The 25,716-nt window shown below is 42.5% G+C and overlaps 1 protein-coding gene across 1 annotated transcript in view; it reads left to right on the forward strand.

Annotated features, from left to right (window-relative positions):
- Nucleotides 1–25,716, forward strand: part of LOC124612288 — a 458,713-nt gene that overhangs the window by 369,934 nt on the left and 63,063 nt on the right. Inside the window, exon 4 of the mRNA XM_047140396.1 lies at nucleotides 5,420–5,512. Within this exon, the coding sequence (XP_046996352.1) occupies nucleotides 5,420–5,512 (93 nt within the window). The remainder of the gene's footprint in view (nucleotides 1–5,419; nucleotides 5,513–25,716) is intronic.

The raw sequence follows: 25,716 nt of genomic DNA on the forward strand, positions 1-25,716 counted from the left end.
GTGAGCCTCCAACAGACTATCCGTAGTAAGGAAGCGTTAAGTTGACTGCCGAGCACGAAGTACCGATCGTTTGAAGTCGGCACCACTAGGAACACTTAGTGTCGAATGTATTCTGTTTCCCTCAGCAACCCCAAAGATGTGACCCTGTAATTTCCTGACGAAGTGTGAGTAGATGATTGATTAATAACAGTGCTTGTGCTTGTATCTAAGAGCATGATGCATTGTGAGACACGACCAAGATCTTTACTAAATGTTTTGAATGTCATTTTTCTTCTACTCATTGCGTTGTACTACAATAACCTTAATTTAATTTCATGTTGCTTGCTATAAATATGCACAGCTTTTGAAGATGGCCACCTCTAATGTACATACATGTCTCCATATTACTTCCGTTTGAAATGCTTTCCATTGCAGCTGATCGGTACAGGTCACATAGGGTAGTTGTGTTGTCAGCATTGGAGGACAAAAATGAAACATTTTCCCTCTCACGAACTCTGCCGTGTTGCTTACGCCTCTGACCCTGAGATAAGCGGTCATTTTACTTAGCTCACTGCCGAACCAACGTCAATTATGTTTTCATAAGTATTTTTGTTTGTTGCTGAGCAGTAAAAACTATACTGTTCAGAAGCTCTTAACGTTAGCTGTCGTTCTGGATACAGCTGTTGGCTGCTGGATGCACATTTATTATCATAAAATAACACTGAGAATCGTGGGTCGCACGAATACTTAGTTAGGGTCGCAAGCGGCCCGCGGGCCGCAGTTTTGCGACCGCTGTACTACATTCTACCAACTGTTCATTTGCACCATCAGATCAAATATGACTACTGGGCGCTGCAGCGGTCTCGCGTAATATAATCAAGTCAAGAGTAAACTCTCTTGAAGCTGAGACTCTGCGATTAGGAAATCGTCTATCATATTCTCTGCAAGCAGCAGGAGCGATTCCTTTACAAAATCTGAAAATACACCGTCCATTCACATTAAAACGACCACTGCCTGTGTTAGACATCAACGTGCAATAACCACTCGCACGTGGCAGCACTGGCAGGGGAACGTATACAAAGCGTCCCAGGGGGACGAGGGATACACTGCACCTGGCTTCCAAAAAGGCACAATCATTGGCTTTCAGACCAAGGTGGAAGCATTTCCGCCGCGCGGAGGGGCCGCGCGGTTAGAGACGCCATGTCACGATTCGCGCGGCCCCTCCCGCTGGAGGTTCGAGTCCTGCCTCTGGCATGCGTGTGTGTGTGTGTGTGTGTGTGTGTGTGTGTTGTCCTTAACATAAGTTAGTTTAAGTAGTGTGTAAGTCTAGGGACCGATGACCTCAGCAGATTGGTCCCTTAGGAATTCACACACATTTAGACATTTTTTGAAGCATTTCCGAAATGATTAGCTTTGTAAACTGTTCTCGTCCCGCTGCGATTAAAGTTACTGTGTAAGGCAAAATGGCGCCATCCATAACCAGCGTCGAGGTAACTGGTGGTGGTGGTTAGTGTTTAACGTCCCGTCGACAACGAGGTCATTAGAGACGGAGCGCAAGCTCGGGTTAGGGAAGGTTCAAATGGCTCTGAGCACTATGGGACTCAACTGCTGAGGTCATTAGTCCCCTAGAACTTAGAACTAGTTAAACCTAACTAACCTAAGGACATCACAAACATCCATGCCCGAGGCAGGATTCGAACCTGCGACCGTAGCGGTCTTGCGGTTTCAGACTGCAGCGCCTTTAACCGCACAAGGTTAGGGAAGGATTGGGAAGGAAATCGGCCGTGCCCTTTCAAAGGAACCATCCCGGCATTTGCCTGAAACGATTTAGGGAAGTCACGGAAAACCTAAATCAGGATGGCTGGAGACGGGATTGAATCGTCGTCCTCCCGAATGCGAGTCCAGTGTGCTAACCACTGCGCCACCTCGAGGTAACTGTCGTGCACTAGGGGTCATAGATGACAGAGCTGAACGACGGCTGCGGAGATGTGTACGGGCGAATAGACAAGCAACTGTTAAGCAACTGACTGCCCAAATGAACCAAGGGGCTATCGATAGTGTCCCTCAACGACCATTCAGCGAAAGTTAAACAGGTGGCATTTTCAGGTGGCTCCATCGGACAGAAAGCAAATACCCTGCAACAGTCGGAAGGGTCAGGCCAGAGGAGGGAGCGTTACGGTCTGGGGAATGTTTTCGCTGCATCGTCTGCGTGATTTCGTCATTTTGGGAGTCACAATGGATCAAGACAAGCATGCATCTATCCTTGGGTACCATGTCCTTTCCTCATGCTGTTTGTTTTTCCTCAATATGATGGCATCTACCAGCAGGACAATGCAACGTCTCACACAGTTCACAGCGTGCGCGCATGGTTCGAAGAGCACCAAGATGTGTATACCGTACTCCCCCGACCACCAAACTCCCCGGCTTTAAAACCAATCGTGAATCAGTGGGACCACCTCTGTCGGACTGTTCGCGCCATGGATCCGCTGTCGAGAAACCTACCACAGCTGGCTACGGCATTGGAGTCTTCAAGACTCCACATCCCTGTAGGTATCCTCCAGAAACTTATTGACCCTCCTCCTGCACATCTAGCAGTGGTCCGCGCCGTAAAAGGTGGTTGTTGAGCCTTCCGACACGTGGTCACATTAATGCGACTGGACAGTGTAAGTGCCATGTTGGCACACTCACCATTTGTAAATACGTGTAGCATACTTAACACGTTTACTATCACGAGACTGCCGGCGGCAACGCCACTCTTCTGCTGTGGTACCTGGTGGTCGCGTGGCAGTCAACGATGAACTATACAGTAGAAATGGCCAACAGTCACAGTTGAATAATTCAGTTATTTAAAGTCAAGCACAGCTTTAGAACTCTAACTTCAAAATAAAAATTACAGGTGATAAATAAATGCACAGCAACTGGAGAATGAAAAATTATCTCTGTAACCAATAAAAACTGGAGAATTAGTCTGTGCTAAAATAGTTACTATTGCTTCTGAAGCACCCTGTATATAGCCTATATCGTATCGCTGTAATTCAGTTATATGCAAAGCGTGTGAGAAAAGTTGTGAGATTGACAACAATGTGAGCTACCTGGCGACGCTGTGCCGTGCTGCTTATATGTAGGTCGGAGTGTTCATCTTTTCCAGATGCTCAGTCCAAATTTCAGTTCCGTATAGCCGTAGGGAGAGGTGGGTGATATACAATATGTACAAGAGCCACGAGGGAATAATAAGAACGAAATGCTCGGATTAAAAAGGGTATAAGACAGGGATGTAGTCTTTCGCCCCTACTGTCTAATCTGAACATCGAAGAAGCAATGACGGAAATGAAAGAAATATTTAAGACTGGAATTAAAATTCGGGGTGGAAAGATATCAGTGATAAGATTCGGTGATGATATTGGTATCCCGAGTGAAATTGAAGAAGAATTAGATGATCTGCTGAATAGAATGAACAGTGTAATGAGTGCAGAATATGGATTGAGAGCAAATCGAAGGAAGATGAAAGTAATGAGAAGTAACCGGAAATGAGAACAGCGAGAAACTTAATATTAGGACTGATGGCCACGAAGTAGATGAAGTTAAGGAATTCTACTACCTAGTCAGCAAAATAACCAATGACGGACAGACCAAGGAGGACATCAAAAGCAGTCTAGCACTGGCAAAAAGAACAGTCCTGGCCAGGAGAAGTCTACTAGTATCAAACAAAGCCCTTAATTTGAGGAAGAAATTTCTGAGAACGTACATTTGTAGCACAACATTTTATGGTAGTGAAACATGGACTGTGGGAAAACCGGAAAAGAACAAAATCTAAGCACTTGAGATGAGGTGCTACAGAAGAATGTTGAAAATCAGGTGCATTGATAAGGTAACGAACGAGGAGATTCTGTGCGGAATCGGAGAGGAAAGGAATATGTGGAAAACATTGACAAGAAGAAGGGACACGATGACTGGACATCTGTTAAGACATCAGGGAATGACTTCCATGATACTAGAAGGAGCTGTAGAGGGCAAAAACTGTATAGGAAGCCAGAGATTGGAATATATACAGCAAATCAATGAGGACGTAGGTTGCAAGTGGTACTCCTCTGAGATGTAGAGGTTGGCACAAGAGAGGAATTCGTGGCGAGGCGCAGCAAATGAAGCTGTGTTTTTGTTTGTTAAGAAAATGGAACAGCAACGTTATGCAATCAAGTTTAACATAAAACTTGGGCAAACCGTGAGTGTGCCTTTGAAGAGTTGAGACAAGCACATGGGGAACATCCCTTGCTAAGAGCGCAGGTTTTTCGCTGGCACCAATGATTTTTGGAAGGCTGAGAACACCTTGAAGATGAACCTCCCTCGGAGGACCTTCAACTTCAAACACCGACGGAAAGTCAAAAGCGTGCGCGCTCTTGAGGGTGAGGCTGATGTTTACAATAAGGATGATGTGTGACCTGTTAAACTTAAGCACTTTCACCATACATCAAATTTTGAACGAAGATTTGCTCATGCGACAGCTTTGCGCCGAAATGGTGCCGAAAAACCTCGCAACTGACCGGAAACACAACTGAAGACACGTGAGCGTTTATTTTCTTGAGAGGATTTCCAATGACCACAAATGGCTCAGTCGTGTGATCACAGGTGATGAGTCCTGGATTTCTGAGTAAAATCCTGAGACAAAGCTGCAAATTAGAGAAGTGGCACACTGAGACATCTAGACGAAAAAACCTAGAGTGAACAAATATTAAAACAATGCTGATTTGCTTTTTTTGACAATAGTGGTATCGCCCATAAATAATTTGTTCCCCAGGTCAAACCTTCGCCAAGTATTTGACAAAGATGTCCTTGAAAGGCTGAGGAAACGGTGAATCGAGTGAGACTCGACATTGCATACGAGTCGGTGCTGCATCATGACAATGCCCCATGTCACACGGCAACTTCCGTCACAAAATTTTTGAGCAAAGAGCATTCCTGTTGTCCCATAGCTCCGCTATTCATATGATCTGAGACCTTGTTACTTCTTACTTTTTCCGAAATTGAAAAATGTCTTAAAAGAACGTCATTTGGGGCTCTAGAGAACATTAAAAAAATGTGACCGACATAGTAAAGACCCTCCCAGTTGAAGCCTTTCAGCGCTTCCTCCAAAACTGGGAGCAAAGATTCCGCCTGTGTATAGCGAACGAAGAGAACTACTTTGAAGGGGACAGTATTTTGTTAAAAAAGGAATACCTTGGGTAGATAAAAATCAATCTCATTACTTTTCTTATACACCTCGTAGAACGAGAAATAATAATGATGTTAATAATCTCAGGTGAGGCTATTAGATAGCTTCCGTTTTTATACGTGTTTTTTGAATGAAATTTGCACTAACACTGGCGTCACGATGTGTCAGTGAGCCATGGGAGTGCCTGAAGTGTTGGCTGCTGGTGGTGACGCGCCTTGTCTCGTCCTGTTGCAGGCGCGGTGGGCGTCCGGGTGGAGCCCGCTAGGGGCGCTGGTGGCGGGCAAGGCGGCCGAGAAGCGGCGCGCCTTCGACGACTCCTTCATCGGGGTGAGTACCGAGTAACAGCTTGCGGCCTGTGCTACGCTTCCATGGTCTCAGTCAACTTACTTAGCTGTTTTACTAAATAGCCGAAATATCATGAAGCCTGTATTAATCAAGTCATTAACGTGAAACATGAAATTATGGGAACTCAGGTCCGCCTATTATGAGGACAACTATTTTCTTCTTCTTCTTCTTCTTCTTCTTCAAGTCCCAAAAGCTTTCAGAACATTCGTGTCAACATCAGTCGGTACCTTTATTCACATCTACAACTTAGAAACCATTCAACAGCCAAGATCGCATAAAATATATGTATATTTTTTTCAATGTAAAATAACTGGTTTCAACATGCTATGCTGTCATCTTCACGTCTTCAAATCTTTTGTCGTAAAAGATGTTCATTTTACGTTGACCTCACGCACAAGATGTCAAGTGCATAAAAATAGCAGTTTATAAAAGGTCTGTCATCGCTAAAACAAGAGATTTTAAAACCTGAAGACGACAGCATAGTCTGTTGAAACCGGTTATCTTAGATAAAAAAAAAAAACATTTTATGCGATCTTGGCTGTTGAATGGTTTTTAACAGATAAACAGATCGCCCTTCAGCTCTCGCAGAATGAGAAAATTCAATCAATGTTCTGACTCCAATCACCCAGTCCAAATAGCTAGGCATAGAAACTTGAAATACTGAGAGGACGTTGATCTTATACTGCAGGCGTCGTTTAAGAAGCGATTTTTCGAAATTTAACCTCTAATGGGATGAAAGGGGGTCGAAGTGTTTTTTTTAAAGACACGTCGCTCTTAAGGCAGTTTTAAAGCTGGACCTACGAAAATTGATTTTTGGTATCTCAGTCAGAAATAAAGAAATATGGATTTCAGCATATTTGGAAATTCAACCGCTATGGGGGTAAAGTGGTGGGTGAAGGTCTTCTTTGAAAATAAATCATTATAAAGAACTACTAAATTATTCTTAAAGCTACATCTATGAAAATTGGTACTTGACTTCTCCGTTAGAAATAAAACAATACATGTTTTAGGAAACTCAACTCTCTAAGACAGTGAAGCAGGGTATGAAAAATTTTATGAAATTATTTCATCATTAAAACATTTTCAAAGCTAAATCTATAAACATTTGTATTTCCTTCTCCGTCAGAAATAAAAGAAATAGGTGTTTTACTGTTTTTGGAAATTCAACGACTAAGGGAGTACAATAGGAGGTGAAAATTTTTAAGAAAATATTTCCTTACAATAAACATTTCTTAAAGGTAAATAAATGAAAATGGCTGTTTCACATCTCGGTTACATGCAAAGAAATATGTGTTTGGGAATGAAAGTTTCTATGGAAATATCACCCCAAGAACGCAAAAGACATGATAACAAAAACCTTGGACTCCAGCTACCAGAATCGCTTTTTGGTTTGAAGTACATTCGGAAAAGACAGTGCGTCTGTGGGCTTAATTAACGTGAAAAGTTTATAAGATGTTGCAATTTGTGAAAACTATAAAAATTCGATGGAAGAAAAACAAAAATATCTGTGCAGAGGGTGCGAAGCTAGAGTAAACATATTTTACGTAATGACTGTTACTACGAAAATTAAGTCTAAAAACGTTTTATGTCCAATGTGATTATTACCTCATTTTCTAGAATGTCAGTTTCTGTAGGACCTTATTTATATAGCTTTCCATCTGCAACAAAATTATTTTAATTTTAGGTTGCTTGGCAAATTAACAAACCACATTACCTATAAACAAAGCTCAGATTATGTATCACAACGATCATGAAAACAGTGACATCGACATGGACCAAGCACACAGCAGTAAAGTAAACATTGTGTTGTGTGAAGTTTGAAGCTGCTTGCGAGTGTAGTTCATGGGAACATGTAGCGTGTTCCTGAGTGTATCCCTCCGCAAGTGAGCATGCAGATGAATATAGGTTACAGCAAAGATAACTGTAACTAATCATAAAACACAGTCTCGAAATATTATCGCGTATCAAGTTTACGTTTGTAGATAAAGTGATTTGTTAACTCACCAACCAACCTCACTTTAACATCGTTTCGTTGCAGATGGCAAACTATATATGTAAAGAGGGTCCTCCAGAACCAAACGTTCTAGTGAGTAATGTAACAATAACAACAGACATAAATTGCTATTAAGTCTAATTTTCTTTCCAATAATTACTGCTTATACATGTTTGCTATTTACATACCTGAATAAAAGAACCAACATTGCTGCCGAAGCATGTTTGGTCATCAAAAATAATAGTGGATAATACTTGTAGTTTAATCTCTAATTATGGTTACTTTTTGAGCTTCAAAACTAAACCGAAATTAATCCAGGAAACCAACAGGTACTAAATAATTCAAGTCATTTACAAAATGCTGCTGCTCCACGAGCGTGGGGAGAAATCACAAAGGGCATTCCATAACGCACTCCCATGATTCCTTTGTTGGTCTTGCTCTCTGTTAATGATATGCTAGTTTACTTACAGTATCAAACAAAATTAGTTCTTCTCAGTACTTAGTCTGTAGAGTTTCAACGAAAACTCTGCAGACAGCAGATTACCAAATATGTTCAAGAACATGTAATGGATGGAGAAAGCAATGGCCTTCTTAAATGGGACCAAGCCTGCAATTGAGTGTTTTATGAGAATCGTGGAAGACGAAAATGAAGATGGCCAGAAGGTGTTTTTCTTCTCTATTTCCGGTTAAATTGGAGTTTACTAACATTTTGCGAATCTTAAGATGTTGTCGTGTCTAAAACGTCTCTTCTAAGGCGTGTAATGTGACCTCCTTTAAAGCGCCCCAACATATTCCGCACCACCTTCACATTCACTGGCTTGTCTTCACCATACCCAGCGCTCAAATCTCTTCGTTTCTTCGAACTGCTTTTCTTCTTCATTGTGCCTGTTTGGTTGTTAGCGTTGCCATGGACACCCGTCAATATCCTCCCCCAATCACTGTACGTGATGCAAAATACATATTGCCTGTTAAACTACGGATTATTGGGTAGTTCAGTTGCCGGCGTTTCAGGTCCAGTTTGAGCGTTTTAAAATTAGAAAAGGTCGGCGTTCGAGAAAGATGTTTCGTCCTTCCTCTAACGACGAAGACATTTCTTCATTTTCGTCTGTTCCGAAGAAGAAAGTTAAAAGATATGCAGCTTTCAACAAAAACTGGTTAGAAAACAAAGATTTTTCTACGTGGATGAAAGAAAACGACGAGTGTATGATTTGTCCCGACTTGTTTTCGATACTATTCGAAGGAAGAAAAATTGTAGTGGATCATCAGAAGACACAAAAACACATTGTGGCACAACAGCAGTGTGGTAAAGATAAAACAATTACAATTTCCTTTGTGAAGAAACATATGCCTGAAGAAGATGCCGTGATACGTACTGAAGTTGCATCTGCTTATCACAGCGCAAATCGCAGCCTTAACTATATTGTTACCATATGAAATGATGTCACTTCTTGTTCCTACACGGTAATATTTCATCTAAAATGTCGTGTGGAATAACCAAGGCCAGGGTGATCTCGAAGAATATGCTTGGACCATGCAGTCAAGACGTAGTCATAGACGAGCTTCATAAGGTACTTTTTTCTGTGTTCTTGGATTCTTCAGACCGAGGAAATATAAAAACTTTTCCTTATGCAGTTCAATACTTTTATGTTAACCACGGGATACGTCAGAGATCACCAGATCTTTATGAAGGCTCCAAAGAAATCCACAAAGATACTTTACATGCAGTAAAGAACGTTACAGGATCTAGTGGCTTCCATCTGAATCAAGTAAGTGCATGCAGTGCTGACAACGTTCCAGTTAACTGCGGCAAAAACAATTCGGTTACTGAAAAACGAAAATGTCATGTCATAAATAATCTTGTAAAACATGGTCTTAAAATATTTCATTACTATACAGTGGAATTAGTTCGTCTACATCAAATTTTCAGTCACTGACAGAAATTTCAGAGTTTGTGAAGATACGGTTTAAGGAAATATCACATGACGTCCGTACGTCTTGCTGCCTCCTGCAATTGGTAGAGTTGAATACTGCTGGGCTGCCTTTAAGTCATATTTTATTTCAAAGGGGGAGGAAGATTGTTAAAGATCGATTAGACAGGTTGTGACATAAAATGTGTAGCATTATGTTGAAGAAACTAAACATTCACTTTCTGAATGCTATCTACGTTTTCTGCAGCATATTTTGGGCCTGTTTGAAACTGCAGTTAGAGCACTGGAAAACAGTTGAGTTAGACAGAATAACAAGAGACCGTAAGAGCAAACCAAAGAGCAGGAAACAAGATAAATTTTAAGGAATGAAAGTTCGTCAAACCCTGGCAGAAATTCCACAGTCGCAGAGTTTGAGTTTTTCAAATGACGCACAACCTTTCTTGTCACGTTGCATTATTAATCCCAGACCTATGACTTTTCTGAGAACAATGTGTTCAATCTGCTAATAAGATTTTCGCCTAAAAACCAAGGAGATTTTCATCTGTAATGGCGGTATGTTTTAAAGGTTACCAACAAACTGAATCTCAACTTGCATAAGATAAGAGATTTCCGGAATGGATATGCTGGACGTAACGTAAAGCAGAAGACGAGATTTCGGTAGATCTCTTCAAGCAGCATACCAAAATTGACATCTCCCATTCCCAATTGCTTGGACTTATATCATACAGACACCACATACACACAATTAAGGCGAAGACGGCCAATGATCTCTTCAGCGCGGGTGCACACTAGACTCTAACTCTTACGGCAATCGGCGAAATGCCGCGAGTAGTGAAGATAATGGGCAAGGGGCACTACATTTTTCATGTGTGGAGAAGCTGAGAATTTGGGTCTGACGGGAAGCGTGCTAGGGTAATCCGCGTGGTTCCGAGGACCACCGTGTCCGGATGGTTTAGTAGTCAGAGCAACCGCCTAGAATGTAAGAGATCCGAATTCGAACCCCGTTCCGTCACAAATTTTTAACTTTTCCCGTTGATTCACATCAATGCCCACTCGCAGCCAATGTCTATAATTCATTTGTGTCCTAATGCCTAGCCGCTGTTGGGTCAAAAATGGTGTCTGTTTTTTCGGACATGTTGGAAAGAACAGACACCGCATATACAGGGTGTTACAAAAAGGTACGGCCAAACTTTCAGGAAACATTCCTCACACACAAAGAAAGAAAATATGTTATGTGGACATGTGTCCGGAAACGCTTACTTTCCATGTTAGAACTCATTTTATTACTTCTCTTCAAATCACATTAATCATGGAATGGAAACACACAGCAACAGAGTGTACCAGCGTGACTTCAAACACTTTGTTACAGGAAATGTTCAAAATGTCCTCCGTTAGGGAGGATACATGCATCCACCCTCCGTCGCATGGAATCCCTGATGCGGTGATGCAGCCCTGGAGAATGGCGTATTGTATCACAGCCGTCCACAATACGAGCACGAAAAGTCTCTACATTTGGTACCGGGGTTGCGTAGACAAGAGCTTTCAAATGCCCCCATAAATGAAAGTCAAGAGGGTTGAGGTCAGGAGAGCGTGGAGGCCATGGAATTGGTCCGCCTCTACCAATCCATCGGTCACCGAATCTGTTGTTGAGAAGCGTACGAACACTTCGACTGAAATGTGCAGGAGCTCCATTGTGCATGAACCACATGTTGTGTCGTACTTGTAAAGGCACATGTTCCAGCAGCACAGATAGAGTATCCCGTATGAAATCACGATAACGTGCTCCATTGAGCGTAGGTGGAAGAACATGGGGCCCAATGAAGACATCACCAACAATGCCTGCCCAAACGTTCACAGAAAATCTGTGTTGATGACGTGATTGCACAATTGGGCGCGGATTCTCGTCAGCCCACACTTGTTGATTATGAAAGTTTACAATTTGATCACGTTGGAATGAAGCCTCATCCGTAAAGAGAACATTTGCACTGAAATGAGGATTAACACATTGTTGGATGAACCATTCGCAGAAGTGTATCCGTGGAGGCCAATCAGCTGCTGATAGTGCCTGCACACGCTGTACATGGTACGGAAACAACTGGTTCTCCCGTAGCACTCTCCATACAGTGACGTGGTCAACGTTACCTTGTACAGCAGCAACTTCTCTGACGCTGACATTAGGGTTATCGTCAACTGCACGAAGAATTGCCTCGTCCATTGCAGGTGTCCTCGTCGTTCTAGGTCTTCCCCAGTCGCGAGTCATAGGCTGGAATGTTCCGTGCTCCCTAAGACGCCGATCAATTGCTTCGAACGTCTTCCTGTCGGGACACCTTCGTTCTGGAAATCTGTCTCGATACAAACGAACCGCGCCACGGCTATTGCCCTGTGCTAATCCATACATCAAATGGGCATCTGCCAACTCCGCATTTGTAAACATTGCAATGACTGCAAAACCACGTTCGTGATGAACACTAACCTGTTGACGCTACGTACTGATGTGCTTGATGCTAGTACTGTAGAGCAATGAGTCGCATGTCAACACAAGCACCGAAGTCAACATTACCTTCCTTCAATTGGGCCAACTGGCGGTGAATCGAGGAAGTACAGTACGTACTGACGAAACTAAAATGAGCTATAACATGGAAATTAAGCGTTTCCGGACACATGTCCACATAATATCTTTTCTTTATTTGTGTGTGAGGAATGTTTCCTGAAAGTTTGGCCGTGCCTTTTTGTAACACCCTGTATATTATGTCATAAATGTGTCCTGTTCTTACCAGTAACTCATTTGCTGAAAGAATATTCAGTATGATGAAGAATCAGTACTCAGAAAAAAGAAATCGGACGTCCGTGGCCCTAGTGAAAAGGGACTACAAATAAAAGTGAATTTTTCTGAAAGTTGTGATTAATTCTTGAATTTTCTGGAAAAGAGAATGGACAGTGCATGACTACTGAAAGCAACAAAGAGCAACACATATGCATTCAGAAAGTACAACACAGTTGAACATTTACTACAAGAGTTTTTCCGCCTTTTTTATATGAACTTTGAATTTAACTTATTATATTCCCAGTAGATGTTCATTTAAAAATTCATTTCATGTTTGAATGGTAAATCCATACATTACGGATTAGAATTAAAAGGAGACGACGTTATTTTTTATTTTTGTTTTAACACAATATTAAAACTCATTTTTGATATGTTTAGAAATTATATTTACAACAAATTGGTCATATTACTTAAAACATTTGTATTAAACTAATAACATTTTCTTCATTCTGTATGATCGAGAATGACTTCTGGAAAGGTGACATCCGTACTGGCTACTGAAACTATGTCTGTTGCCATGTTACTGCTAGCATAATTCTAATTTTTTAGGAGTGCTTGGACACCATTTTGTGCATGTACCATCCTAAAAACAATGCATTTGAAATTCGTAGCTCGTTGATTACAAATATTTCGCTTATGGCCTGTTAGCAGATATACAACCAGAGCAATGCGTGTGATTGTCTTAAAAGATTTACAGAGGCCTTTAAATTGCCTGTAAACTCTACTATGCACTTGCGCAGATTTATTAGCATCGCAACTCCTCAGTCTTTTGCGACTGTAAAGAATACAAAGACATGGATGGGATCTGCTTGGCGGGACGCGAGGGCACTTCACATCATGAAATCCTGCCAGATGCAGCAGTAAGTTTCTCCTTTGGTATCGAAAGATTTGTAGTAAACATCGATTGAATCCACGGTCTTTCATATAACCGTCACTGTAATCTTCACTTACAACGAAAACTACGAGTACTGGGTAGTTCTATAGAGCAGCTCATCCTAATAGTAAAGATATGGCCTTTTAACCTGAAGTTATTTGTCATGGCGCTTCTCAGGCTTCGTGCCATATTTTCAAAACTTCACCTGAAAGAACAGTCATGAGAAGTCTTTCAGTAACCGAAATCCTCATCAGATGAAAAGTCGCTTATCCTTGAATAATGATGTGAGCCTCTGAAGAGCAGATCAGGCGGCTGCGTCAAGTGCAAAGTAAAAGTTAGTAGATGGCGATATTACAGGACGATCATCAATGACAAAAAGTGTGTCGTGCGCATCGTCACACACTGTGCTATAAAAATAAAGTTATTTTTCCCATTTTCCTATGCCAATAAATAGCACTGCGACAGAATTTCACAAAACTGACGTGTATGTTGCTGTGCACCTGCAGCAAGACTACTACTCAACCACGTTCTTATTGTTCTTGACTACCCATGGCCCTTATCGGAAACACACTGTGACGTTACAGTAAATAATTATCGTATCCATTTTTTGACTGTCGTATACGCTGTGGAAGTCCGAATAGTTTCACGGGTAAGTTGTCTGTTTCTTCGTACAGCAGACCACGTCCTGATGGGCCTCAAGCGCGCTCCCCCGAGACATCAGCCACTGTTTCTGCTCACAGCTCTTAACTCCATGTGGCGCGAGATCACAGGAGGTTTATCCGTACAGCACTTGGAACGGACCTCGCATTGTCTGGGGCTCGACCTGATTTCTTCATTTTCTTCTTCTGTTTTTTAATGGTGGGCCCATAACAGTTTTTATGTGAAAGTAACAATTCTGTTTAGGTTAAAACTGTGTGCCAGACTGGGACTCAAACATGGGATGTTCGCCTTTAGTGGGCAAGTGCTCTACCAACTGAACTGCCCAAGCACGATTCACAAGGTTTCCTTCCACCAGAACCTCATTTACTACCTTCGAAGCTTTGCAGTTCTTCTGCATACCTTATGGGACTAGCACTTCTGGAAGAAAGTATACTGTGGAGACATGGCTTGGCCACAGCGTAGTGGATTCTTTCCAGAATTAATTTTCACTCTGCAGCAGAATATGCGCTGATCGATCCCATTGCATCATTATGCAGTATTTTTTAAGCACTGGTCATACATCATTCACCTAAAATTGTGAGTATATTCAAAGGTATTACGAATACAGTCGTTATGATTCTACTTTAATAAATCAAAATTTCTCTGTTATAAATAGGCACAAAAGCTATTGTGTACTTTGGTCTACTGCTGATTATTACGATTTTAAGCCACCATATTGCCAAAACGGATTGCTTCCTTTACGTTATTAAGAAATCTAGTCTAAAAATATTTTTCGCTTTACCCTCGCACCAAAGAACGTACAACAACAGGAATACTCCCTAAATCTGACAGCTGTGCGTTTTAATTAACGTTTGTGAGAATCTAGTTTACTAAGTGCTGTTTCTTCGGTCCTGTGTTATATTCCTTTTGTGATGTTACAGTCACAAGAAGGACGTGGCGGCTTGACCAACATTATTTTAAATGTTAACTTCAGAAAGGCGTTCGAGAGAGAAGCGGAAAAATATGGTATTGCGTGGAGGGAGGAGTGAATTCTTTATGAGAGCGTGGAGACATACCTCGTCCGTCCAAAAAGTTCCGAGACTGATTCTGTTTTTGGCGCCAGCGCAGTAAATATGGCTTCAGCTTGAATTAACAACTGTAAACACATATGCATATTCGATCAGTTAGCTGTGAGAACGGAGTGTTAAGTAGCGGTTCTGCAACCATGCTGTTTAGACATTGTGTCATAAACCTCAATGGAGTAACATCTCTAAATCAAGTTTAGGGCAAGAGAAAGGTGTATTTGTCCCGCGCACCTAGACTTCTGAACAAAAACAATAACGTGTAGGAGACTGCTGTGACTTGACTGACGTGCAAAATGCGGACAACTCTTTTCTGCAAATAATCATCACGGGTGACGAGACTTGGTGTTAGCAACACTAACGTACCTCAAAACGACAAAGTGCAGAAATTCGTAGGAAGGCTCAACGCTTCGACGACATAACCGACATTCAAGCCAGTGTGATAGTAGAGTCGAACAACATCCCAAAAAAGAACTTTTCATAGTTTCACGTGGTTGTATGAACGTTCTGCGAGCTGTTCTCAAGGTGGAGGGAGACTGTGCAGAACACCTGAAGCACTGAAACCATCATCTTAATGTTTCTCCATTTTTTGAATCCAGACTTTTTGGACCGACGAAGCATGATACAAATTGCCCACGCAAGGAATCTTACATCTTCTTCTCTACTTTTTAAAATATAAATGCCTTTCTGTGCGTGTTTTGTGAAAATGGGGGGGTTAATGATGATATATACACGGCGAAGAGAAAATGCCACGCTAAACAATCGGCAAGCGTTTCTTCATCCCAGTTCAAGAGAAAAATGTATGTAGCAAAAGCTAGTCCCGCGAGTAGGTTTAATAGAAGTACGATTTTTTAAAAAGATGAGGCTCTGGAAATGCCGTAACTGCGTGCAGCATGGCCAAGAGCAGGTAGTTCCAGAGCCGTCTCATTAACTCTGTGAGTTGAGGCAGTGCCATGGGGAACAGGTATTCAGACTAACTGATGTTCGAGTCGCGTTTGAGCCGAACTTCATTTTTTTTCAATCAAAGCAGCAAACTGTGTCCAATTTAGACCTCCACAATTCGGTATCTTGTGTATTTCACTTACTGTCGTCTTTGTTTGAACATTAAGACATTACATGAACTTCTTGCAGACGTAAATGACCACTTAGTTTCGTACATGACAAATAAAGCCGGTAGAAAATAATATTGAATACAGTGACTTCGTCTATATCTAGTGAGGTACAAAAAAACTTAATAGGTAAGCTACTCTAGATTGCACATTATGCTACCACAATAATTTCATTCTCTACCTTCGATCTCCAGGCTTACCTTCACAGAGCTGTTGCGTACACGTACAAGGAACGTTTACTTTGGGAAAGACGTCAAAGTGACCACCATGCATTTTGAAACACTCGATGGATCACCCTTTGTTGGACCCTACGGAATGAGCCTGCGTACACCATTGCCGAAGTGGCATGCACGCGAACTTTTACGTCGTATATATCCATGGGTAGAGTGCTATAAACTTGTTCCTTCAAGTGTTCCCACAAATAAAAATCTAATGGATTAAGGTCCGCGGAATGTGGAGGCTAGAACATTGGGCCTCCACGACCAATCCATCACCCGTGAAACGCTTCATTTAAATAGTTATGCACATTCCTTCCAAAGTGTGGCGGTGCACCACCATGCTGAAACCATACCTGTCGCAGAACACCAAGTGAAATGTTTTCTAATGGGCCAGGCAAAGTACGAGGGTAATCCCAAAAGTGAGGTCTTCTATTTTTTTATAAGCACATAGACCTGTTTATTTCTACAATGGCTTACATCAGTTTACAGCTTGGACATTTAGCTATTTTTCGAGATAATCAGCATTTCTGCCGATGCATTTTTGTAGACGCTTTGGGAGTTTTCGTACGCCCATGTCATACCAGCTCGCCACCATGCTTTTCCTGGACTCAATTGTCAGGGGTGACGAACACTGGGCATACCACTTTACACCTGAGACCAAGCAACAATCACGCCGGTGGCAGCATCCTTCTTCGCCAGGGCCGCTGAAATTCAAACAAACACAGTCTGCCGGTAAAGTCATGACAACCGTGTTTTGGGATCGGAAAGGGGTATTGTTGGTCGAATTTATGCCCACTGGGACCACAATTAACGCTGACAGGTACTGTGAGACTCTGAAAAAAAAACTCAAACGGACAATTCAGAACTGGAGAAGAGGAATGTTGAGCAAGGGAGTACACATTCTCCATGACAACGCTCACCCACACATCGCTCGGCAAACCGTGCTCTTCTGCAACAGTTTCAGTGGAACATAATCTCCCACTCACCCTATGGTTCTGACTTGGCGCCCAGTGACTATCACCTGTTTCCTAAGTTAAAAGAACAGTTGACTAGAAAGCGATTCAGCTCCGATGACGAGGTGAAAGAAGAGGTTCATATCTTTCTGAACAGCATGGCGGCGAACTGGTATGACATGGGCATACAAAAACTGCCACAGCATCTACAAAAATGCATCGACAGAAATGATGATTATGTCGAAAAATAACTAAATGTTCAAGCTGTAAACTGATGTAAACAATTGTGGAAATAAACAGGTCTATGTACTTATAAAAGAATAGGAGACCTTACTTTTGGGATTACCCACGTATTAGAAAGAAGGGTAAATACAGGGGGGCGTGCAACTTTCCCGGCAATAGGTAAGGCTCCAGAAGCTTCCCTCCCAAGATCCCAGCCCACAGGTTTATGCCAAAGAGTGCATGAAAGCCATGTTCACGGGTGGCATGTGGGTTGTGTTCCGACCAATAATGGCTGTTGTTGAGGTTGAAAATGCTTTCACGAGTGAAGCTAGATTCGTCAGTCCTTATCACGTTATTTATTAAATATTTATTATTTTCCACTTGGTGCAAAAGCCCTTCGCAAACCTGTGTACATCGAGTGCAGTCTCCTGGTCTCTGGTGCTGAGTTAACGTGTGATGATCTGGATGCAGCTCTTCGTCGTGCAACACCTCAACAACCAGTCTCTAAGACATCTGGAAATGCCGTGCAATATCGCGGGTACTTCGCCGAGGTGATTTGTGAATGGTCTCAAGAACTGCGTCTTCTGTTAGTGGAGCACATCTAGGCCGTGGAAGACCTCTGTCCATTACCTGTGGACGAAGATTACCAGCTTCCCGAAGGCATTACTCCAAGAAATGAAAAACGTACCTACCGGGATGGAGCCTTAGAGGGCACCGTGCAGCTTAAGCACGAACAGAAGCAGCAGCAGCAGCTGCTGCTGCTGCTTTGTTGTCGGATGCACGCGACGCCGAAGGCATACCGACGTACTCATCGTTTGTGTACTCAATCGGGAAGCCGCCCTACATGAACTTGACAAGACGTGTTGTGCACTGCGCAGTTAGTAGACACACAAATCCAGTGTGACAGATTCCACTGTCATCTGAAAGGCTATTATTATGTGATAAAATGATGTCCTGCTTATAAACGACGAGAACCAGGGACCGAACGTCTAAATAACAAAAATGGAACCTGACGAGGTTTCGAACCATAGTTCCATGGTGGATGTAGATTTAATGTCCCAGCAGTCAACTCATTGAGATAGTACGGGTGATAAACGTTTCTCTGTACATTTCGATGCACTGCACGATATTACTGTTTTGAACTCCTCGTTTGCATACATGTGTTTTCAAAATGCACCCGGTCTTATTTTGCTAGACAAACTTTTACGAGGTTTGTCCAGATAGTGAGTTCCGATCGGTCGCGTAATGGAAAGCACTGTGAAAATCCAGTAAAGCTTTGCACAGATGCGTCTAGTATGCCCGTCGATCGTGTCGCGTCACTCTTTTCAGTTTTGATGAACAGTGAGCACGTAAAGATGCGTAGGAAATAGTGTCTCCCGCCAAGTATGAGGGCCTGGTTAGAGGTTTCGCCTGTCTCATGCAGCCCACATAGCAACTGTCGAGCAGTTCCTTCTTCATGCCAGTTTTCGGCCGCACACTACAGGGGCAATGAAGACGCTCCTGCAACGCTTCCGATGAGAAGTGTTTGATCACCCACAATACAGTCCGTAATTGGCTCTCCCTGAGACTCCTCTCTGTTCACTAGAACCGCTTGTTATGAAGACAAAATTTTTCCACAGACAACAAGCTGCAATCCAGTGCAGATAACTGGCCGAAAGCACAGGCGGCTGCTTTCTACGACGAGGATATTGGAAAGTTGATACAACACTAAGACAACACTCGGAGTTGGAGCGGCGACTATGTAGAGAAGCAGGTGGAAGGTGTACCTAACTGTTGCAAATAAAACGTTTCTGGTTTTCGCTGTGGTTTCCATTTCACGCCCGATCGGAATTTACTTTCTGGACAACCCTCGTATCTTGAATCTGGATGAGGAATCGTGTGCTAACCTCCAAGTGTGGCTTTTTTCTTCGCTCTATATAGGAGGATATATGTGTTGAAATGTATGTAGTCAAATTAAATCGGGTGATGCTGAGGGGATTAGATTAGGAAATGAGACACTTAAAGTAGTAAAGGAGTTTTGCTATTTGGGGAGCAAAATAACTGATGATGGTCGAAGTAGAGAGGATATGAAATGTAGACTGGCAATGGCAAGGAAATCGTTTCTGAAGAAGAGAAATTTGTTAACATCGAGTATAGATTTAAGTGTCAGGAAGTCGTTTCTGAAAGTATTTGTATGGAGTGTAGCCATGTATGGAAGTGAATCATGGACGATAACCAGTTTGGACAAGAAGAGAATAGAAGCTTTCGAAATGTGGTGCTACAGAAGAATGCTGAAGATAAGGTGGGTAGATCACGTAACTAATGAGGAGGTATTGAATAGGATTGGGGAGAAGAGAAGTTTGTGGCGCAACTTGACAAGAAGAAGGGATCGGTTGGTAGGACATGTTTTGAGGCATCAAGGGATCACAAATTTAGCATTGGAGGGCGGCGTGGAGGGTAAAAATCGTAGAGGTAGACCAAGAGATCAATACATTAAGCAGATTCAGAAGGATGTAGGTCGCAGTAGGTACTGGGAGATGAAGAAGCTTGCACAGGATAGAGTAGCATGGAGAGCTGCATCAAACCAGTCTCAGGACTGAAGACCACAACAACAACAACATGTGTTGAAATGTATCTGCGTGCTACTGTGACAAGTAAACGTGTTATTTTTTATATTTTTCCTGTTTCTGTAACTTTTAGCTGAAGGAGGGACGTCATCTCTCAGATTTTCTCGGACAGTTTGATTAATGACATACTTTCGAGAGTTCAGCCGAGTTGCTTCCATTTTATGCCCGATATTTCGACGACCTGCCCAGACGTCCAGGCAGCGAGTACGTAATAGCACAACGCGCAGCACGTAAAGGAGATGTCTGGGTAGGTCGGCGAAATATCGTGCATAAAATGATGGAAACAACAACTCAGCTCAACACTTGGAAGTACACTATTCGGACTGGAACTCTTATCCAGCGCACTGCCTATATGAGAGCTGGTGGCCTACTCGGAACGACTTGGGGTCGAATCGAGATAACACTCACCTCCACGGTACGACAATCTTGAAACGTTGCTGCATAGCCTACTCAGTGGGTTAACACTTTTCGTATTGGGAAGGGGCACAAAATAGGAAGCAACATTTAAGTATTTATTTGCTTAAGTAATGCTTTTTCCTTGCTGCGCTAATGGAGACAATAAAAGTGAACTGTGATGGGTAGTTGCAGTGCCGTGACTAGCGTTTACTGTGTTAGTGGTACAAAGATCAAAGTGAATAGCAGTACTTAGGGCTTCAAACAGTGAAATAAAATTTTTAGTTACATTTACAAATTGTATGGCAGTAATGTGATACACTTAGAAAGGATGAGTACATTGTGATGAATAGTGTCCCCACAGTTCATCAGTGCTTCAGGTTTCACGCGACCATAAACCGACTCTGCACGGACTGTGAATTCTGTCATTGTTTGAAACATATGGTTCCCAGGTTCTTATAAGATTTCACTTACTCTACAACGGGATGAGTTTTTATCAGATCTTCCCAGCACCGGCTGGTGTAAATCAGAACTCTGGTGAGTTATGTGATTAAACTGTGGAAGAGTAACATGTGCAGATCATGAGGTTCTTCCGTGTCTCATTAAATAGTAAACCTTTTTCTATCTAAAACCAGGGACAAAACTACAGTTCTTGACTTGTCGAATATAGCGGTATGCGATCTTGGACTTATTTTTCCTCATTTATGTCTCACCATCTTCATCAGAAATATGCGCGGCAGGAAAAAAGTGCCAAACCGTCTCGTAGAAGACTTGAAGGAAGTTAGCGATCAGAAAATAGGTGATCCACCGTGGGTTTCAGTTTCCGACAGTATCTGAAGTTAGTAGGAACGTGTGAGATACCTTAAAATCTACCAAAATTAGTTGAGCGTTCAAAGAGCAACAGAGAGTGTAAGATTAACTTTTTTTTGTTCACGCGCCCAAACGGGATTTGTATGCCTTCTAGCACTACCCTTCTGGTGTCCAATTCAGATTAGGATAATCTGCAGCAGAATAAAAATAAAAATGAAACTGTACTGGATGAAAATCAGTCGACGACTGTAGTGTCGTAGGGAAAGGTGTGAAACCACATTCGAGAGGAGTGACGTTCCAATCCCTCTGCGGCCGACTTAAATATGTTCCCATAGATTCCTTAACTTAGTACTGGCGAATATTGGGACAGTTCCTTCAGCGAGGGTAGGGCTTGTTTCTTCTCTGTCCTTCTCCAGCTGAGCTAACGCTCGTGACTGGTAACTGGACGGCACGTAGACGTCAGAGTAAACACTCTTCAAAATCTGGTACGAAATACAATCGCTTGTCTCAGAGGCAATTCAATCAGTGAAAGAAATATTCAGGGTAATATGCAGTGTACCAATGCTAAGATTCGCCCTTCCGACCACAATAAAAATCCGTTGGGTATAATGAACAAACTATTAAGCTGAAAATTTGGGTGCCGGCCGCGGTGGTCTCGCGGTTAAGGCGCTCAGTCCGGAACCGCGCGACTGCTACGGTCGCAGGTTCGAATCCTGCCTCGGGCATGGATGTGTGTGATGTCCTTAGGTTAGGTTTAAGTAGTTCTAAGTTCTAGGGGACTGATGACCACAGATGTTAAGTCCCATAGTGCTCAGAGCCATTTGAACCATTTTTTTTTTTTTAAATTTGGGTTAAGAATAACAAAAAGTGATGGAGAGTAACATAAAAGAGTATAACAAGTTATAAAACATCAGACTTGGGGAAAAGTGACTGGGTAAAAGCCAAAGAGCAATATGCCACCATTACTGAAGGCTCCGAAGTGGCATTTGATTGTACTTCGGAAGCTTGACACAACCTGCGCGAGGATGAGAGGACGGTAACGTTTTAACACTGCTCCTGTCAAACACACCACGTCATTGTGCTGTTCTGCGGATCGACAGTTCCTATTCATAAAACTTTTACGAACCATTCGTCTTGTTAGCAAAACGGATACTGAATGATTAAACTTTTACTCTAAACCCATGTCCATTGTCGACATCAGTATGATTCAGTATGGTGGGCACGAATATAGACTTGTATTCATTATGACACGGAAGCAAATGTCCTCAGAATGTCATGCTGAGGATTTTCTTGCCATGCCTGAAACACATGTCTAATTTCATGAAAATTTCTGGTTGTAGGCTGGTGTGAAAGTATATGTCTTCCTATCACGTTCCAGACATGCTCTATGGGTGACAAACCAAGAGAACTGGTAGATCAGTCACGGATGCATATAACCCTCAAGGCGTTTTCGGTGCGAACTGAAGTTATTGGGGGTCTTGCTTTAACCTGTTGGAATATGCCCTTTGGCTCCCTCGTTATGAAGGTATGGCAACACGATTTCCCGTTATGACCATGCATTGGCATCCCTACAATACTTACCAAATGAGCTCTGCTGTCATATCCAGTAGCTACCGACAATGTGCTTAATGGAGTTGGAGAGGTATGACTATCGAGAATCCGTGCTTCCTGTGACCGTTCAGCCGATCGTCTAAGGACGCGTCGATCTGACTGCCACAAACAGAACCGAGACTCATGCTGCTGTGTCCATACCATACAAGCCTTTTTTTCTGTCGTTCGTTGTTAACGGTAATTTCTTCTAGAAGGACCCTCTGATTACTGTTATTGCCTCATTGTTGTGCTATCTCGTCACCACTTGCTCCGCAGTCGTTGCACTGTAGACAACTGTCTGTGCATTTGTCGGTGTGATGCTAATATGTCTGTCGTACCAATGGTTCGATCTCTCTCGAAGTCCTAACGATGGTGATAAGCTGCACATGCACGTTCTCTGGGCATACTGTGTAGTGATGTCAACCTGAAAAGGTCCAGTAACGTAAGACACACCCACTTTTCATCTGCATGAATAGGTTTTTTTCTGTTTTGAAAATAAGCTCGTTTAAATATGAAACTACAATCAACATATCGCACAGAAATGCGAAACTGTGAATTTTGGTAGCGGTCGGTCATGATACTAATGGTGCATCGCTTTCAATTATGTTAGTGAACGATCTTTCCGTCATTAGAGCGCAATTAAGCGTCTGAGAAGCTGCAACACACGCCCCGCCCCCCCCCCCCCCCCCTTAGGGTGTTTCAGTGCCCGTTTGAGCAGTATTTCAGTGCCCGTTTGAGCAGTGCGCTTGCGAAAGAAAGACTGCGAGCGACAAACAGCACACTAAGTTTGTGCAACAAGCAACTAATGGTCGACAGCAGACGTGAATTGCGCCGTATAAAAAGATTCCGCGTTGTTAGTGGCTCCTTTTCTCTGACCTATAGTTAGGGGAGGAAGCGATATTCTTCATTGAATCTATACGTGGCACGAAAATACCGGAAAATCGAAATGAAAATCCGCTCCGCCAGTAAAATTGCTTTGTACATTACGTAGCTGGATGTTGCAACACATCCGTTCTTTAATAATTAATTATTATTAACATTTTTCATGTTAGTAGAGCCGTGTTCCCGCTCAAGGATGTCAGGAATTAACCTTCACCTTGTCAGCTTTCCTTCACTTTTATTTCACCAGAAACAGAAATCAGCTGTTTGTACCGGTGCTAAGTTTGTGATAAATTACAATACAGTTAATTGGTACAGAAGAACGTTTCTCTCCATCTTGTGATAATCTCCTACAATGTTCACTTTATCTGTCTGACACGTGGAACGTATCCAATAATTCTTAATAATTTTGCATCTAGCCAGACTCCTGATTATACTTCAGGGAATTTGTCATCAGCCCTCTCAACCGCTGACACCCTGTTTGCGTTGTGCGTGCTCTTTCGTACGTAGTGCCCACACCCTTACACATTCCGGACATTTAATTCTCATCTTCTCCGAGACTTATCTTCTTTTAGTTGTCTTTTGCATTGTGGTTTATGTTGACATCTTATAACTCAGTACTTACTCGCAGCTCAGCAGAAGAGCGTTTTGCTTGCGTTTTCTACGATCACTTTACTTCAACGTAGTTGGTTAGAAATGTTACTGGGATGCAATTTTTGTACAAAAATAAATAGTCAAGCCGTTGAACGACTTTTAATAACAGTTGAAACTAGAAACAAATAGTTCTGCTGTGAACCACGCATTCTACAGGGTGAAAAGTATTTAAACCGACAAACTCTGGGAGGTTGTAGGGGACATCAAAACAAATATTTTTCCCTAATGTCATTTTTTCCTATGAGGAGTATTTAAACCGGTAGAGGAAGATTTCTCTGGCGGCAAATTAATTAAACCAACAAACACTTTTCCATTTTTTTATGACCAAGAAACAACAATTTAGTACAACCCAATTTCAATTACACTAGATTTTCAAAAATGCCTCCATTGACACGTAAACAAAGGTTACACCGTCGGATCACGTTCTCTGTCTGACATGGGCAAAAACTCCAGGAGTATCCTGAATCGTTCCTTCTGCTGCAATCAAATCCTCTTCTGATGCAACAGGGATTGCGTGAACAAGATTGCGCATCTCTCCCCACACAAAAAAGTCCAGAGGGGACATATCTGGGGATCGAGCAGGCTATGGTACAGGACCACCTCTGCCAATCCTTGTTTCTGGGAACCGTCGGTCCAGGAATCGACGCACACGACTGAAATGTGCCGGCGCCCCGTCATGTTGGAACCACATGCGTTGTCTTGTAGGGAGCGGGACGTCTTCCAGCAATTCTGGCAATGCTCTGGCGAGGAAAATGTAATAGTGCCTGCCATTTAATGGCCTAGGTAGCAGATACGGCCCAATTAATCAGTCCCCAACAACACCGACACACACATTAACGAAGAACCGCACTTGATGAGCGCTAGTAACTGTGGCATGTGGGTTATCCTCACTCCAAACATGCGAATTGTTACGTTGAAGACTCCATCACGCCCGAACGTTGCTTCATCAGTAAACAACACAGAAGATGGAAATGTAGGATGCATTTCACACTGTTCCAGGTACCACTGCGGAAACTGGGCTTTGGTTGGACATTCAACTGGTTCCAGGTTGTGGGCACGCTGTAAGTGAAATGGACGTAACAATTGCTCTCGAAGGACTGTTCTTACATTCATCTGATTCGTCGCCATGTTACGTGCAATTGCACGAGTGCTGATTGAAGGATCCCGCTCCACATGCTGCAAGACAACTGTCTCAAATTGCAGCGTTCTTACCATACGATGGCGTCCCTGTCCAGGTAATCTGCTGAATGACCCTGTCTGACGCAGACGTTGGTACACGCCCTCTAACAACTGATTAGCGTAATTCGGCCTCCACTGGTTTAAATAATCCTCATAGGAAAGAATGACTTTAGGGAAAAATATTTGTTTTGATCTCCCCTACAACCTCCCAGAGTTTGTCGGTTTAAATACTT

Source organism: Schistocerca americana, chromosome 4 (genome assembly GCF_021461395.2).
Source record: "Schistocerca americana isolate TAMUIC-IGC-003095 chromosome 4, iqSchAmer2.1, whole genome shotgun sequence".
Lineage (NCBI taxonomy): Eukaryota > Metazoa > Arthropoda > Insecta > Orthoptera > Acrididae > Schistocerca > Schistocerca americana.